Source organism: Cavia porcellus, unplaced genomic scaffold, assembly GCF_034190915.1.
Source record: "Cavia porcellus strain 051 isolate PalLab524CR breed Dunkin Hartley unplaced genomic scaffold, mCavPor4.1 scaffold_17, whole genome shotgun sequence".
NCBI lineage: Eukaryota > Metazoa > Chordata > Mammalia > Rodentia > Caviidae > Cavia > Cavia porcellus.
In genome coordinates, this window is record NW_026947500.1 from 46348363 (window position 1) to 46363777 (window position 15415).

At 37.9% G+C, this 15415-nt stretch overlaps 1 protein-coding gene across 1 annotated transcript in view; it reads right to left on the minus strand.

Annotated features, from left to right (window-relative positions):
• The window catches only part of LOC134471102 (vomeronasal type-2 receptor 116-like), a 40883-nt gene that overhangs the window by 3148 nt on the left and 22320 nt on the right, over positions 1-15415 (minus strand). Inside the window, exon 6 of the mRNA XM_063229067.1 lies at positions 10502-11388. Within this exon, the coding sequence (XP_063085137.1) occupies positions 10502-11388 (887 nt within the window). The remainder of the gene's footprint in view (positions 1-10501; positions 11389-15415) is intronic.

Sequence of the window (15415 nt, forward strand, 5' to 3'; positions counted from 1 at the left end):
CAAGTCTTTTGGAGCTTGCAACCAGATTGCTTCAGATGCTGAGCATGGAACTCTAGGACTTAATGTTTGTCCTGCTGGATGTTGGACTTGCTTTGTTTCCAATGCTTTCTATTCCCCTGTTTGTAACTTTTGGAATGGTAAAGTTTATCTTGTGCCTTTGCATTTCAAAAATTTTAACCTTGTTTCATTTATACAGGGTGTTACAGTTAAGAGTTTGCCATAGATCTTGGAGGAGACTTGTGACTTGGACTATTCAGCAATGCTGAAACTATTAGGATTTTGACAACTCTTGGAGGTGGACTAAATATTTTTTGTATAAAGGATGTACAAGAGTCCTGGGGACCAGGGGTGGAATGCAATAGTTTATGTCTCTGTCCTCCAGGCCTCATGAGTTTGCATTGTGTATTTGTGATTGGTTCATTGTCTAGTGCTTGGATCGATGGTGTCAGTGCTCCATCCACATAGAGGTGGAGCCAGGATGTGATGTAATGGCAGGAATAAGGTGTATCTTGCTTTGTTGCTGGTTCCAGCTTGCTGTTTTGCTGTTTGCAGTCACCATGAACAATGGCCCAGCCATGCCCGCCTGCCTGGGAGCCAACTGAGTGTGGACTGAAACCTTCAAAACTGTAAGAAATAAACCTTTTGTTTCCCAACTTGGGCATCAGGTATTTTGTCTCAGTGAAGAGCATAACTAAGACAGAGACCAAGGGTCTATTGCCTGTGCCAAAGACCTTTCCACTCTCAGCATCATTTTAATAACAACAGAGGTGTATTTATTGGAAAGAATAGTATGAAAAAAAATCTTTCATTAGATTTCCACCAGAAGGAAATTGTCAAAGTGGCTTTGCCAGTATGCTTTCTTTGCTTTGGACTTTCATAGATAAGGGGAGTGGAGAGGACTTGTTTGAAGCTGGTGGCCTTGTGTATTTATGGAAAAGATAACTCGTTATTTAGCTTGTTTACAGAAAAATTTTTACTCTACATTTTTAAGGTTTTTTCCCAAGTCCATCCGTAAGTTTAGGAATGAGCTGTCATATAATTTAGAATATTTTCCTTCTGGAAGGCAATAGCTTTATCTCCCTTCTTGGTTTTAACTTTTATTCTTTTTCTTGTATTTACCTTTTATTTTTAAGCTGAACTAGCTTAATAACTTGAATTAACTCTTACCACTAAACACACAATTTTTTATTTAGTTTTTTTAAACCACAGATCTGTCTCTGTTAATACACAGAGCTAAAAACCAATTAAAGATTAGTATATCCAAAATTGATATGAGTATAATTATGCTAATACTATAAGACAGAGTATTACTCAGGCAAAAAATTAACACGAAAATATTGTATATGGAATTGAGAAAATGGCGGCTTGATAGGGGGTTGGATGGAGAGCCTCTGCAAGGAAGGCAACTCAGATGCTAGAATTTGACATCATGGAGAGGGCCAGACGATTGGAGGATGATTTTTATTAAGCTAGGAGGAAACCGAAGGGAAAAGTAAAAGTAGGAAGAGGAAGGAAAAGCACGATGGAGGGCTGTAGCTTGACACACCCACTGAGACCCATTCCACACTGTGCTGGGTGCACCCTAGAGTTCAAAGATCCAAAGTCCTGCTGAAGCCACAGCTGCCAGTAACAGGAATCATCAGTTCCGGGTCCTTGACAGGAAGACGCGGCGCAGTCTAAAGTGGAGCCAAGGAGGAGAGCTTTATGATCTCTTGGTAAGTACTGGAAATTCAGTCCTGGGGCCCTGCTCTGGAGGAGGCCATCGAGAGGACCATGTGCCTGGGAGCCAAGCTGGGCACCGCACTGTGCAGTTTTCTGAAAAGGCAGACTGCTGATCTAGACGTGGAAAAACCACACCAAGTTAGGATCTACCTCTGCAGAAAAGGAAAATGCGAATGTAGGACTGGAGCCCTGCCAGCTCACTGAGACCAGTCCACAGTGTGCTGGTAGCACCATGGAGTCAGGTGATTCAAGATCGAGCTGAAGCCACATCTGCCAATAACAGGAATTGTTGAGTCCTGAGCCCTTGGCGGGAGGATGCGGCACGGCATGGATTGGAGTCAAGCGGAGAAGTTGCCTTGATTCACGGTGAGTGCTGGCTATTGGGTCCCGCAGCTGCTGTCCCTGGCTGGAGGACATCTTGGAGTTGGACAAAGCCTGGCACCACAGCAGCATCAGTTGCAGAGAGGAATGGTGGGATCTTCTGGGGCTGAGCTGTGCCTGTGTGTCCCAATAGCCAAGGATAAAAAGGTCATGACTTGGTGACTTCTACAAGGTACAACATAAGTCCCTGAAGGAAATTGTGGGTTGACTGGCTCAGATGCTAGAGGCTAGCCTGCACCATCCCTGCATCCTTGCCTGTACCTCAGATAACAGCAAATTAGGGAGGGCAGCAAAACTCCAGTCAGCAAGCTATTGAAAGACCCTAAGCAATATGGAGAAGGCCAGAGACCCCCAGGACACACCTGTCTGAAAGAAAGCAGAAACATGACAATAAATAGAAATTAAAAAAAAACCTTCAGCCCCTGACCCTGAGAAAATAAGCCCAGCAGAGGTAAATACAGAAAAGAATCAGTGCAGTAATCGTGCAATATTAGACACAGCATCAGTGGACATAAAAAAAATACCCTCATGACCTCATAGATGAATTTAAAACTATACTTCTGATCCAAGTGAGGCAAGATATAAAAAGATTAATTAAAGAAATGATAAGCCCCTCCCAAGAGAACACAGATGGAAGAATGGAGGAACTCAGAAAAAGAAGTCTTTGATGAAAAATATAAACAAAATCTAGAATACATGAAACAGATCCAAAGAAATTACCAGGAAACTGAATACTCCATTGAAAGCTGGCAAAATGCCTTGACAGAAACTAAAGTTAGCTTTTCAAAACATTCTAGAGAGAGTGAGAGGAACAAACATCAAGATTACAGCAACAATGGCAGAGAGGTCTCAATGAACAGGGCAGACAGTTGAATGAAGGAGTAAAGTGGACAAACAATAGCAGAACAATAGAATAGCAGTGATGAGGCAGAGACGGTAAGCTATAATTTTTAATATAGATAGCCTTGATACACTAACAAAAAAGAAATGCAGGCAGAGTAGATTAGGAGGCAGTATCCATCATGAGGCTCTGAATAGGAAATACACTCAACCTGAAAGAGGGTTAATAAGCTGAAAGTCAAAGATGAGAAAACAATGCTATACGTGACAGGAAACCAGAGAGAAATAGGAACAACTCTTCCAGCAACCAAAGATAGGTTGGAAAGTTGTGACACTTTTGTGCAGTGTAGAACTACCCAGCTAGAAGGAAGGAAAAACTTGTGACTTTAGTAAATAAAGGAGTACTTCTCAAGATTAACTCAGGGGTAAAAAGCTTCAGCAATACTCAGATAGATTACAGGTTGACTCCTTAGTGTAAAAACAAAAGGATCTAGTGGGACTCAAAATATACAGAGCATCCTGAGAAGGGGAAAGGTGAGGAACTGCCTAAAAAGGAAGGCAGAGGACATTGTTAAAAGTGTATCAGAATTTAAAAGCCACAGTAGTCTTATTGTTCTGTTTAGTTTGATTATATCTTGTTCTGGTCTGTCTACTCATATGAGATTTGAGGGAACAGACAGCTAACCCCAAAATAACAGGTTATACCATGGTAGCTATCCTTAATTTCCTATTAACTTAAACTGAAATTCTGTATTACTTACATTGTCTTATTATGACTGATCTTATTTAAACTGGTTTGTTAGACAGTTATTTTGCCTTGACTGATTTTATTTGAATTTGGTATGCTTGACTGAATCAATTCTAAGAGTAGAGACAACTACTCTGAAGATGACAGGAGGTAAAAGATATCCATTCCAGTTTTGATTATTAACTGCTTTCAAGTCCTACAATGTCTCCAAAGATGTGTTTTTATAAAAATAGCTATGTAATGCTATGCTTAACCATATAATACCTGATAATGTGGACAATTCTATTGAAAATAACAAGAGAAAGCATACTAACTACTGTAGATTACCTAATATTGTGGTCTTATATGTCTTTTTCATTTCATGTTTTTCTAGGAATTTGTTTTGTTGTCTTGATTTGATATGTTTTTCCCTAAAATACAGGAAGGATAGATATACATGTGGAGATTCACACGTGGGAAGAATTTCTAAACTATTTACAGGAACAGATTATATAATACATAATGTAATGAACAGATACTCTGAAGAAGAAGAGACACTAAGAAACCCAATGCTAATTCTGTGGCATGATGATATACAAAATCCAGCAATAGTATTATTCACTTTTCACAGTGATATTAGTCTATTCCCTTATGTTCAATTAGAGCATACATAAAGACAGCTACTTCAAAGAGAATGAGAGACATTATGGTAGCCATTATTGACTTCCCCCAAATCAGGTCTTGAAGACCTAAAAAGCCTTCATCATCCTGTAATGATTTGATTAGTTCTATGATGTTCAGTATATATTCAATGTGTGTGAAGACGGGGACAACTATTTGGAAGAAAACTAGAGACAATAAGATAGTGAAGACCTCCAGTGGACTTGCTTTGAAATCTGTGTTTCTTTAAATTGTTTCCTTATGAACTGTTTTGTTCTATTTTGACATGTTTAATCTTACTTTCTTTAAGATACAAAACAAGTGTGTAGGACTGATAACCATATTACTAAGTTTTTATTGGATCATTGAGCAGACCTGTTTGCAGTGTCATTATTTGAATATCACGTTGTATGCTTTAATTCTTTGACTTGAATAATTACTTCTAAGATGACAATATGTAACTTATCAACTAGTGATTTCTTACTGTTTATTTTTCTGAAATTCTGTATTATTTCTATCCTTTTTTTCTCTTTAAATTAAAAAAAGAAAAGAAAATATTGTATATGGCCATATATATGAATGTCATATTTTCTTATATAAGGAGAATATTGAAAAGTATATTAGTGAGTATATATATATATATATATATATATATATATATTCTCTATTCCACTATATCTGACAGTTGTACAGCAGGAAAGAATCAATTATTAACCCTGCCATCACTGATTCAAAACGTAGGCAGTTCCTATAATCTGTAATATCAGATAAATTAGACACAAGCCATTTTTACTTTGGCTAGTATATACTTTTATCTCAGGATCGTAAGTCCTCCTCTGAAATTCTCTAACATTTTGCCCATTAATTAAGCCAGTACACCCTTTGGCTCCAGAACTCACCCTATGAATATTTAAAGTAGATGTTGTTCATGGACCCCTTGGAAGCACAAGAAAGACTTGGAGATAAAACTCTTACATATTTCTACTTTCTTAAGCTTTGTCTGGAGCAAAATATCTGCATATTAGGAATTATGTGCAGAATAAAAGAACTATAAGTACATTCTTGTCTTTGTGGAAATGAGGGTTTGCTGTTCCTTCTTATCAATAAGCCCTGTCATTAATCAACATTGTTCTATAACTTGTGTTTCAAAAGATATCACATTACTTTAGTGAACACACTCAGGTAGGAGGTAGAACAGGGATAATTTAATAAAGTAGACAAAAAAGTGGACTGGTACTTTCAGAAAGCTGTCTTCAAAATTGGAAGATATAAAGATGAAAAGGAGAATGCTCTCTTCTCACATCTAAAAAGCAAAAGAAAATATGAACAAACATGACAAATTGAAGTAAGGAGTGTCTGAGCATGGATGAGATGGACATTACAGAGATATAGTGGAATGAACTTTGCTCCATTCACCCATGGGGCCCCTAGGCTTTGCCTGTTCCAACAATACAGCACAAATACACAAATGAAGATGGCTCTTACTGGTCAAGAAAGAATAACTGATTTTATGGCCTTTTGTTGTTGGTGCTTGTGGGAAATGTGTGCAGAGGAGGAAAATCCCACCAATAATGACATTTCCTTTCCCATGCTTGCTTCTTGTCTTTTGGAGAAGGCAAGTGATGCAATTCCACGTAAATACAAAGAGTGGGGACTGTAGGAGATGAAAGTAATGAAAGAGAACTCTTAGAGGTATCCTCAAAACCTAAGCTTGAAAATAGATGCAATTTTCAGTGTCAGCCACATATAGTGTGTGTGCATGCATGTGTGTCTGTGTGTGCGTGCTATTGTATATTTAGACCACACTTGAAAGAGCCTTCTCTGCTTTGTAGGAGAAATATTTATCGCTCTGTACCTTGGGCTTTGCTTCTGGGGGTCCAGCATCTAAACAAAAGACAACATAGGATAGAAAACATGTTCAATTATCTACCTTCATAGATCATGATTTCATAAATAGCCAGTGACAGTGAGATCACAGATATCACCTTCTGGAGATTTTGTGGCAGCCTAAACAATTTGCATGAGTTCTTCTGGGGATGGTGTAAATGAACTTCTCTGCATGATTCAATGTAAGGTTTTTACTGAAATGCTTTCAAAGAGTCCATGCTCAGATGAGAATACTTCAACATAGTGCCCTTAAAACCACATGATTTGCAGTTACAACCTTTCATACACAGGTTCAATGACAGTCAGCCAACATTCCCAGTATGGTCCAGAGGCATATGCATCACAGGCATGCATTCTGAATGCTGACAGTCATGTGTGTCTAAGATAGTGTCGAGAACCAAGAAGTACACTGAATTCCAAAATTATGCAGGGAGAAATATGAGAAAGGCAAAATCATATGTTAATTATGTGTGTGTAATGTGTAGAAAAAAGTCATACATAGGTAGATATATGTCTCACATTAATAAAGGATGGTTAAACAAGAGGAAATGGAAAAGATTATGCATAGGAAGAATAACTCCTGCACACTATCCAGTTGTCTCTAAAATCAATGTATTCTTTCAGTGCCTTGCCATCTTAAATGGAAGACTATTTCTTATTGCATGTGACAAGTCAATCCTAGAAATTTTTATTTTAAATTTTTATTTTAAAGAGAATAAAAGCAAATGAGACAAAACAAAATAAACGAGTCAGTCAAAACCAAAGGATCAACATAGTACATGGCTTAAAAACAAAATATAAGGAGATCAATAATGGCTACCATAATGCCTCTTGTTATGTTCAGAATAACTGCCCATATCGTCAGGCATAATAAAATTGAACAAAATGGTATGGAATAAAACCAATATAAGCAAAACATTGGAGACATTATAGGACTTCAAAAGTTGATAATAGTCCAACCAAAATGGTTATCATACTGTATCTTATTGTCATCAAAGTAGTTGCCTATACCACCAGACTTGGTAATACCAAACAAAACAGAAAAGAAAAAAATTAAATAATTCACAACAAAATAGTGAAAGCAACAGAGGGCTTCAAATCAAGTTAATAGGAAATCAAAAATAGTTACCATAATACATCCTTCTATCTTTGGAATAGCTGTCCATGCCATCAAATCTAATACAAGTAGACAAACTGAAACAATAAAGTCAAACTAAACAGAACAATGAAAACATGTTTTAAATCATGATAATAGATTAACAATAGTGACTGCATTTCCTTTTATACATTTCCTTCACTTTAACTTTCATGAGATGTATTGTTCATTTTGGATTCCACTAACTGTTTTAGTTTTTATACTAGGGAGGCAACTCGTTATTCACTTAAGCGATTCTGGACCTTTTTACCTCTGAGCCATGATCTCCAGCTGTATCCATTTGTCTACAAGAGCCTCAAGGTTTTTTGCTTATACCTGAGTACTTTTCCATTGTATAAACATGTCATGGCTTTCTAAACTATCTGCAACTGATGGGCAAGCTACCCTCACTTTTTTTGGTTCCCTGTCACATAAAACATTGTTTTCTCATCTTTGACATTCACTCTACAAACCCTCTTTCAGTTTAAATATACTTATTATGTAAAGCACACTGATGGAGCCTATCTCCTGATCCACTCTGCCTGTATTTCTTTATATTGGTGAATTGAGGCCATCTGTATTACTGATTTTTGCCTCAAGTCTGCCATTCTATTTTTCTGCTGTTGGTTATCTACTTTTCCCCTTCATTCCACATTCTGCCCCGTTCAGTGAGCCCCCAGTGCTGCTGTTTGTGAAGAGATGGTCTTTTCTCTCTTTCTCTATCAGTATTTTTTGTAGGGTTGTTTTGGTGGTCATGAACTCCCCCAGTTCCTCTTTGACATGGAAGCATCTTGTTTCTCCATTAATTTTGAGAGATAGTTTTTCAGGGTACATCAATTTGGGTTGCAGGTTATTTTCTTTCAAGACTTGGAATACTTCATTCCAAGCTCTTTTTGATTTGATGGTTTGTATCAAGAAGTCTTAAGGTTATGATGTGTTTTCCTGTATAGGTGATCTGTTTCTTTTCTCTGGCAGCTTTGAATAATCTGTTTTTGTGTGGAATTTCTGGGATCTTCATTATTATATGTTTGGATATTGATCGATTTGGCTTACAGCTGGCTAGATTTCTGGATGTCTCATTTATCTGAATATTATTTCCTTTTCCTGAACTTGGGAAATTGTCTTTAATTATTTCTGTAAATGGCCTTTGTATTTCATTTGTATTTACCCCTGTTATTTCACACACATTTTGTACTTTTAAGTTATAGTTTCTCTTGTTATCTTCTAGCCTTTGTATTTTTACTTCCTGGTTCCTTGTTAATTTTTAAGAGACCTTTCCTTTTATGATCGCAAGCTGCAAATGTGTCTTCAAGGCTTGATAGTCTATCTTTAGTTTCTTTCAAGCTGTTTTGCCAGTTTTCAATGGAGCTTTATTTTCCTGGTAATCTCTTTGAATCTGTTTCATGTATTCTAAAATTTTTAAATATTCTTCACTGAAGGTTTTCCCCATTTTCTGTGTTCCCCTATTCTTTCATCTGTGCCTTCTTTTGAGGTGTTTAGCAATTATTTTATTATGTTTCTGATTTCTGCTTGCATCCAGGATAGTATTTCTAAGTTCTTTTATAGCCTCATGAAGTTGTTTCTTTATTTCAGTTGCTGTTACTTCAAAAACTTCAGGTGTGTGACTCCTGATCTCTTCCATGTTTACATTTCCTGAACCAGTACTGCTTGGGTTGGAGGCCAGAGACTGCCTAATGCTTCTTCCTCTTGTCATGTTTCTTATTTCTTTTCAATAAGTAGGTAGTGGGGTCCCTGGCACTTCCTGTATTAGTTATAATTACTTTGAAGCATACTGGCTAGGGATTTCTGCTGTTTACAGCTTTTTCCAGCCTGCTGGTGGCTACTGGAGTGCAAGTAGGGGCAGGGAAGATTAGTGCCTCCCTTCAGAGCTGGTTAAATTCAAGGAATCTTCACCATGTTAGTATGCACCAGTCAGGTAGAGTTAGTTGTGGATAGCTTTAGGTAAACCTCGGCAGTGGCTGTTGGACCACACGCAGGGTCACAAATTTGTCAAAGCACTTTCCACTAGTTAGCTCTGAGCTAGGAGGGGCTAAATGAAGCTGGTTGCAGTCCTGGCCTTGAGCTTGTACTGCCTGACTCCAAAATGGCCCCAGGCCAATCACCCACTCATGCAGGAGGACTGATTCCCCACACTTACTGCCAGCCAGTGCAGTTCACCTGTCTGCTGCTCCCCACTGCTGCACCCATGAGAAGACTTCAGGTTTGCCAGCCACCAGCTTGACTGTGCCTGTGTGGCTCCAGGTTCCAACCACACTTCTTGCAGAGCCTTCTGCCTCTGGTTGAAAGTGTTGCTAACTCCTGCCTTCTTCTGTTTAAGTTTCTCTTTTTTATTCTCTCTTTGGGCTTCAACTGTCTCTTTAGTTTCTCCTGTGTCAAGGGGACTCAATTGCTTCCTTCTTGTCTTCTCCAGAAGGCTATAATCTGTATCAGGATTGTTTCTCCCAGACAGGCTGTTTACTCTGCTTCTTACAGCTCTGCCATCTTCTCAGAATCTAGAAATTTGAAGTCCACAGGTAGGAAAATTGTACAAGATAGCCTCATGAGTATTGCAAAAGTTATTGTGGAAAAAAAAAACTATACACACAATGATCAAATCATGCTGTTATCACCATATAAATAGCATGGAACTACTGGAAAACAAATAATAGAAATATATTAAGGGAGTCAGGCACAGTGATCTAAACATAAAGTTTAGAGTATTAGGGCTGGGGATTTAGCTCTTGGTGTAACTGTCTGCCTAAAGTGCACATCTTGAGTTCGATCCCTGATAGTGGAAAACAAGAAAAAAAAATGTTTAGAGTATTGAAATTAGTAAACTTACCTGAACAATCAAGAGTCATTTAGAAGTCAATAATGTAATACATTTGTGTAAAAGTAACATTGACTACAACAAATTGAACACAAATTCAGATAACAGTGAGTTTGAAAAGCTGAATATTAAAAGTGTTAGTGATGATAAAATTATTGGGGGAAGAAGTAGCTGTTTTTCATTTATTCCACAAAATTCATAGTATAGTCCAATGTTTGACTGCACAAATGACGCTAAATTGCCTTTGAATATTTCTGTAATTTAGTGAATGAATATTTTTAATTTAAAAAGACACTTTTTCCTCAGGATACTTATTCACTCTAAATCCATGCAAAGAATTTCTCTCTGATCTGAACAAAATAATGAAGCACTTTGGAGCAAAGATGCAGACCAGCAACCCTGCACCGGAGGCCAGCATGGAGAAGACCTCCATGGCCACCATCACCTTCCCCTTGCTGCTGTGGTACACAGGGAGGAAGGTGACCCACACACTGCAGAACACCAGCATGCTGAACGTCAGGAACTTGGCCTCATTGAAGGTGTCAGGCAGGTTCCTGGCCAGGAAAGCCACAGTGAAGCTGAGCAGGGCCAGGGAACCCAGGTATCCCAGGACACAGTAGAAGGCAGTGAGGGAACCCTTGTTGCACATGATGATGATGTGGCCATGTTCAGAGTGTGCATCTGTGTTAATGTAGGGTGGATTTGTCCCCATCCAAACTCCACAGAGAGAGAGCTGGATCAGGGAGCAGATGGGGATGATGGAGTTTGGTGCCCCTGATACCAGCAGTTGCCTCATACTTCTGTGTGGAGCAATGACCTTAAAGGCCAGCACCACAGTAATAGTTTTGGCCAAGACAGTGGACACAGCCACAGTGAAGACAACTGCGAATGTGGTGTGCTGGAGGATGCAGGTGGCTGTGTTGGGATGGCCAATGAAGAGCAAGGTGCAGAGGAAGCAGAAGGTGAGGGAGATGAGCAGGGTGTAGCTGAGAGCCCGATTGTTGGCCTTGACAATAGGAGTGTCTCGGTGTTTCACAAAGAGCCCCAAAACAGCAGAAGTGATGATAGTGAAACTCAGAGCTATTCCAGCCAGTGTCTTCCCCAAAGGGTCTTCATAAGACAGGAATATTACAGACTTTTGGAGGCAGCGAGTTCTCTGAATGTTGGCATATTCTTGGTCTGGACACATCACACACTGTTCTATGTCTGGTGAGAAAATGAAATTATCATTATTCTAAATTCTGCATTTATTTCCTGTTCACAACCCTTATTCCCAGATGCTCATTGTTAGCCGAGCTAAATTCCTCATTTTTCTCTAAACAGATGTAAAATAACACTATGTAACAAATAATGCCTCATGAATACTATTCATTCTCCTTATGCTCCTGTGCATGATAATTTATTGTGCTTCTTAATCTAATATACATAAGGATTTTCTCCTTTCACAAAGCAGAGATAGACCTGTGTAAATGAAACTGCTGTTACTATTGTCCTGAATTAACTGAGCAATCAATCACTTGCAAAGCGATATAATTTGAGATGCTTGATAAAAACAGATATTATCAGTAGCACTTCATATGAAGTAATGATAAAAAATACTCTAGAAGATGCTGTTATTTCCATCAGAATGTTGTAGACATCATCTATTGCAGTTAGATAAAATTAATCCATTGGAAAGAACTGAAACTCTTCATCACTGAGCCTTTCTATTTTGAACATGCTTTATTGAGTGACTCATTCCAGTTTTAAATTATTTTCTATAATTTATTGGAAGCATAATTATAAACATGTAACCTGTTTATCATTATATATCTAATATTTTGAGATGCAATAAATATTAACTCTAAAAATTAATCTATGAAAAAATTAATTATGAAAATTTCATGAATGTGATGTACAAATATTTTCATTTTTACCATTAATCTTTTATGGAGCCAGCAGCAAACAAAGTTATAAGCATCCTAGGGTTTACTTCTTGCACACAAGTATCCTTAGAAAGCTATGTTCGATCCGCCTCCCGTTCTTACTGTGCTCGGAGAACTGTGGAGTTTTAAGCAAGCAGGCGGGTGCACACTGTCCCCGGATCCTAGCCTATTTGGGACCCTCGCACAGCCTGGGTGCAGTGGAATGGCCGGGTAGGGCTGGGGCACCTGCATCTACCTCCCTGTGTGTCTGGAGGACTGTGGTTTTCCTAAGCAAGCAGGCGAGCATCATCAGTTCCGGAGGCCTTGCAGCCTGCAGTAAGTGTCCAGCACACTCTCCACCAAGCCCAGCCTGTTTGGGATCCCTGAGCCTTTGGGGTGCAGTGAAGTAGATAGGCAGGTCAGAGGCACCTACATCTGCCTCCCCGTTCAGGCTGTGCTCAGAGAACTGTGGAGTTCAAAGCAAGCAAGCTGGCGCACACTGTCTCCGGAGCCCAGCCTATCCGGGACTGTGGAGTTCTAAGCAGGCAGATGAGTGCTATGGGCTTCAAAGGCCTAGCAGCCTGGGGGAATTAGGTGCCAGAGTCCCAGGTGCTGCGAAAATAGAAGTGGATTTCCAACAGGCCCTGAGGAAGCTTTCAAATAACACTTGAAATACAGAAATATAGGAAAATGACAAAACGAAAGAACAAATTACAACCTCAAACTTCCAGCCCATCCCAGGAAACCTTAGGGGGAATGTATATAGAAGAAAATATATGCCATACACCTCAAATATCAGACATAATACCTACTGAAATAAACAAGCAACTCCGGGAAGCTTTTAAGGAATTCAAACTTCAATTCTATAACCTGAACAGCTATTTCAAAGATGACAATTTGTAACTTATCAACCGGCAATTTCTTATCTTTTGTTTGTCTGTAATTTTGTATTATTTCTACCCTTTTTTTTTTATCTCCATGTATTTTTTTTCCTTTCCTTTTCTTTAAATAAAAAAAAAAAAAAGAAAAAATCTCCCAGGTAAAAGAAGATATGATAAAAGAAATGAAAGAGATGCTGAATATATCTAAAGAAAACACAGTTAAAAAATTGGAGGAACTAAACAAAAATATAGAATCCCTCGATGAACAATATAAGAAACAAACAGAATATATAAAGCAGATGCACAGAGATATACAGGAAATCAGACAAACTGAAAGCTGTAAAAAGTGGCCTCAATGAAAGTGAAGATAGAATTTCAGACCTTGAAGACAGGTTTGCAGTTAGTGAACAGGAAAAGAAAGATCTTTTAAAAATACCAAGGAATCAGGAAATAAGAATTCAACAACTGCAAGATGATGCAAAGCAAAGCAACATAAGATTGATACGGACTAATGAAAAAGAAGGGGACAACATAAAGGATGTCAAGAAGATATTTAGAGAAGTAATAGCTGAAAATTTCCCAAGCATGAGATCAGAAACTGACACCACGTTCCGTGAAGCCTATAGAAATCCAAATAGTCATAACCAAGATAAAACTATACCCAGACATATAATAATCACCATCCGAGAAATCCAACACAAGAATAGATTATTAAAAACAGTCAGAGAGAAAAGACAGATCACCTATAAAGGAAAACCTATCAGAATCACAGCAGACTTCTCAGCACAAACAATAAAGTCAAGAAGAGCATGGAGTGAAGTATTCCAGATTCTAAAGCAAAATGATTTCCAACCTAGACTGATGTATTCTGCAAAACTATCATTCAAAAAGTTGGTGAAATAAGATATTTCATGACAAAGAACAGCTGAAGAACTTCATGAACACCAAGGCAACCCTGCAAAAAATATTGAGAGACAGTTTAGATACACAAAGGAAAAAACCACTAAGGAAAGCAGATAATTAAACAGAACAGAAAGATAAAGATGCAACAGCAGAAAGATACCATGTCAACAATAAACCAGCATATAACAGTCATAACCATTAATGTAAATGGTCTCAATGCACCAATCAAAAGAAACATACTGGCACAATGGATAAAGAAACAAAATCCAACCATATGCTGTTTACAGGAAACCCATCTAATCCAGAAGTATGCTCACAGACTGAAAGTCAAAGGATGGAAAACAATACTTCATGTAACAGGAATCCACAAAAAAGCAGCAGGAGTAGCCATTTTGTTTGCAGACAGCATGCATTTTAAACCAACAATGATCAAAAAGGGCAAAGAAGGTCACTATATACTCATTGGGGAAAACTCCAAGAGGAAGAGATAACTATCTTAAATATATATGCACCAAATTCCAGTACACTCAGTTATATCAAACAACTATTAACAGAAATGAAAAATCAAATTATCAGTAACACAATTGTAACAGGAGACCTTAACAAACCATTGACAACAAGGCCCAGATCAACCAGACAGAAAATGAGCAAAGAAATAATAGAATTGAATCACACCTGTGAACAAATGAACTTCATAGACATATACAGAATGTTCCACCCAACATCAGAATACACATTCTTCTCAGCAGTACATGGGTCATTCTCTAAAATAAACAATATATTAACTCAAAGAACATATTTTAAAAAACACAAAAGTGTTGAAATCATCCCTTGCATGTTATAGCAATTTCAAATTAGAAATTAATGATAAAAGATACTGCAAAAATCCCACAAACCAATGGAAACTGAATAACACACTATTGAGTAATCAGTGGGTCACAGAAGAAATTAAAGAAGAAATCAAACACTACCTACAAGAAAATGAAAAAACAGATACAACTTACCAGAATCTGTGGGATGCAATGAAAGCTGTCCTCAGAGGAAACTTTTTGCACTGAGTTCACATTTCAGAAAAAGAGAATGAATACAAATAATTAACCTGATGCTACACCTCAAACAGTAGAAAACAAAGAGCAAGTCAAGTCCACAGCCAAAAGAAGAGAGGAAATTATAAATATCAGAGCAGAAATCAACACAATAGAGACTAAGAAAACAATCCAAAGAATCAATGAATCAAAGAGTTGGTTCTTTGAAAGAATAAATAAAACTGATAAGCCACCAGTCAACCTTTTTTTAAAAAGGGAAGAAAAAGCTCAAATTCATGCAACAAGAAATGAAAAAGGTGAAATCACTACAGACTCAACAGAAATACAGAAGACCCTGAACAACTATTTGGAAAACCTCTACTCTCGAAGGTTTGATAACACAGAAGAAAGACAGATTCTTAGAAACATATGAAATACCAAAGCTAGACTAAAGGGATGTAAAACTGCTGAATAACCCAATCTCTATTAACAAAATTAAAATAATCAAGTCCTTACCTAC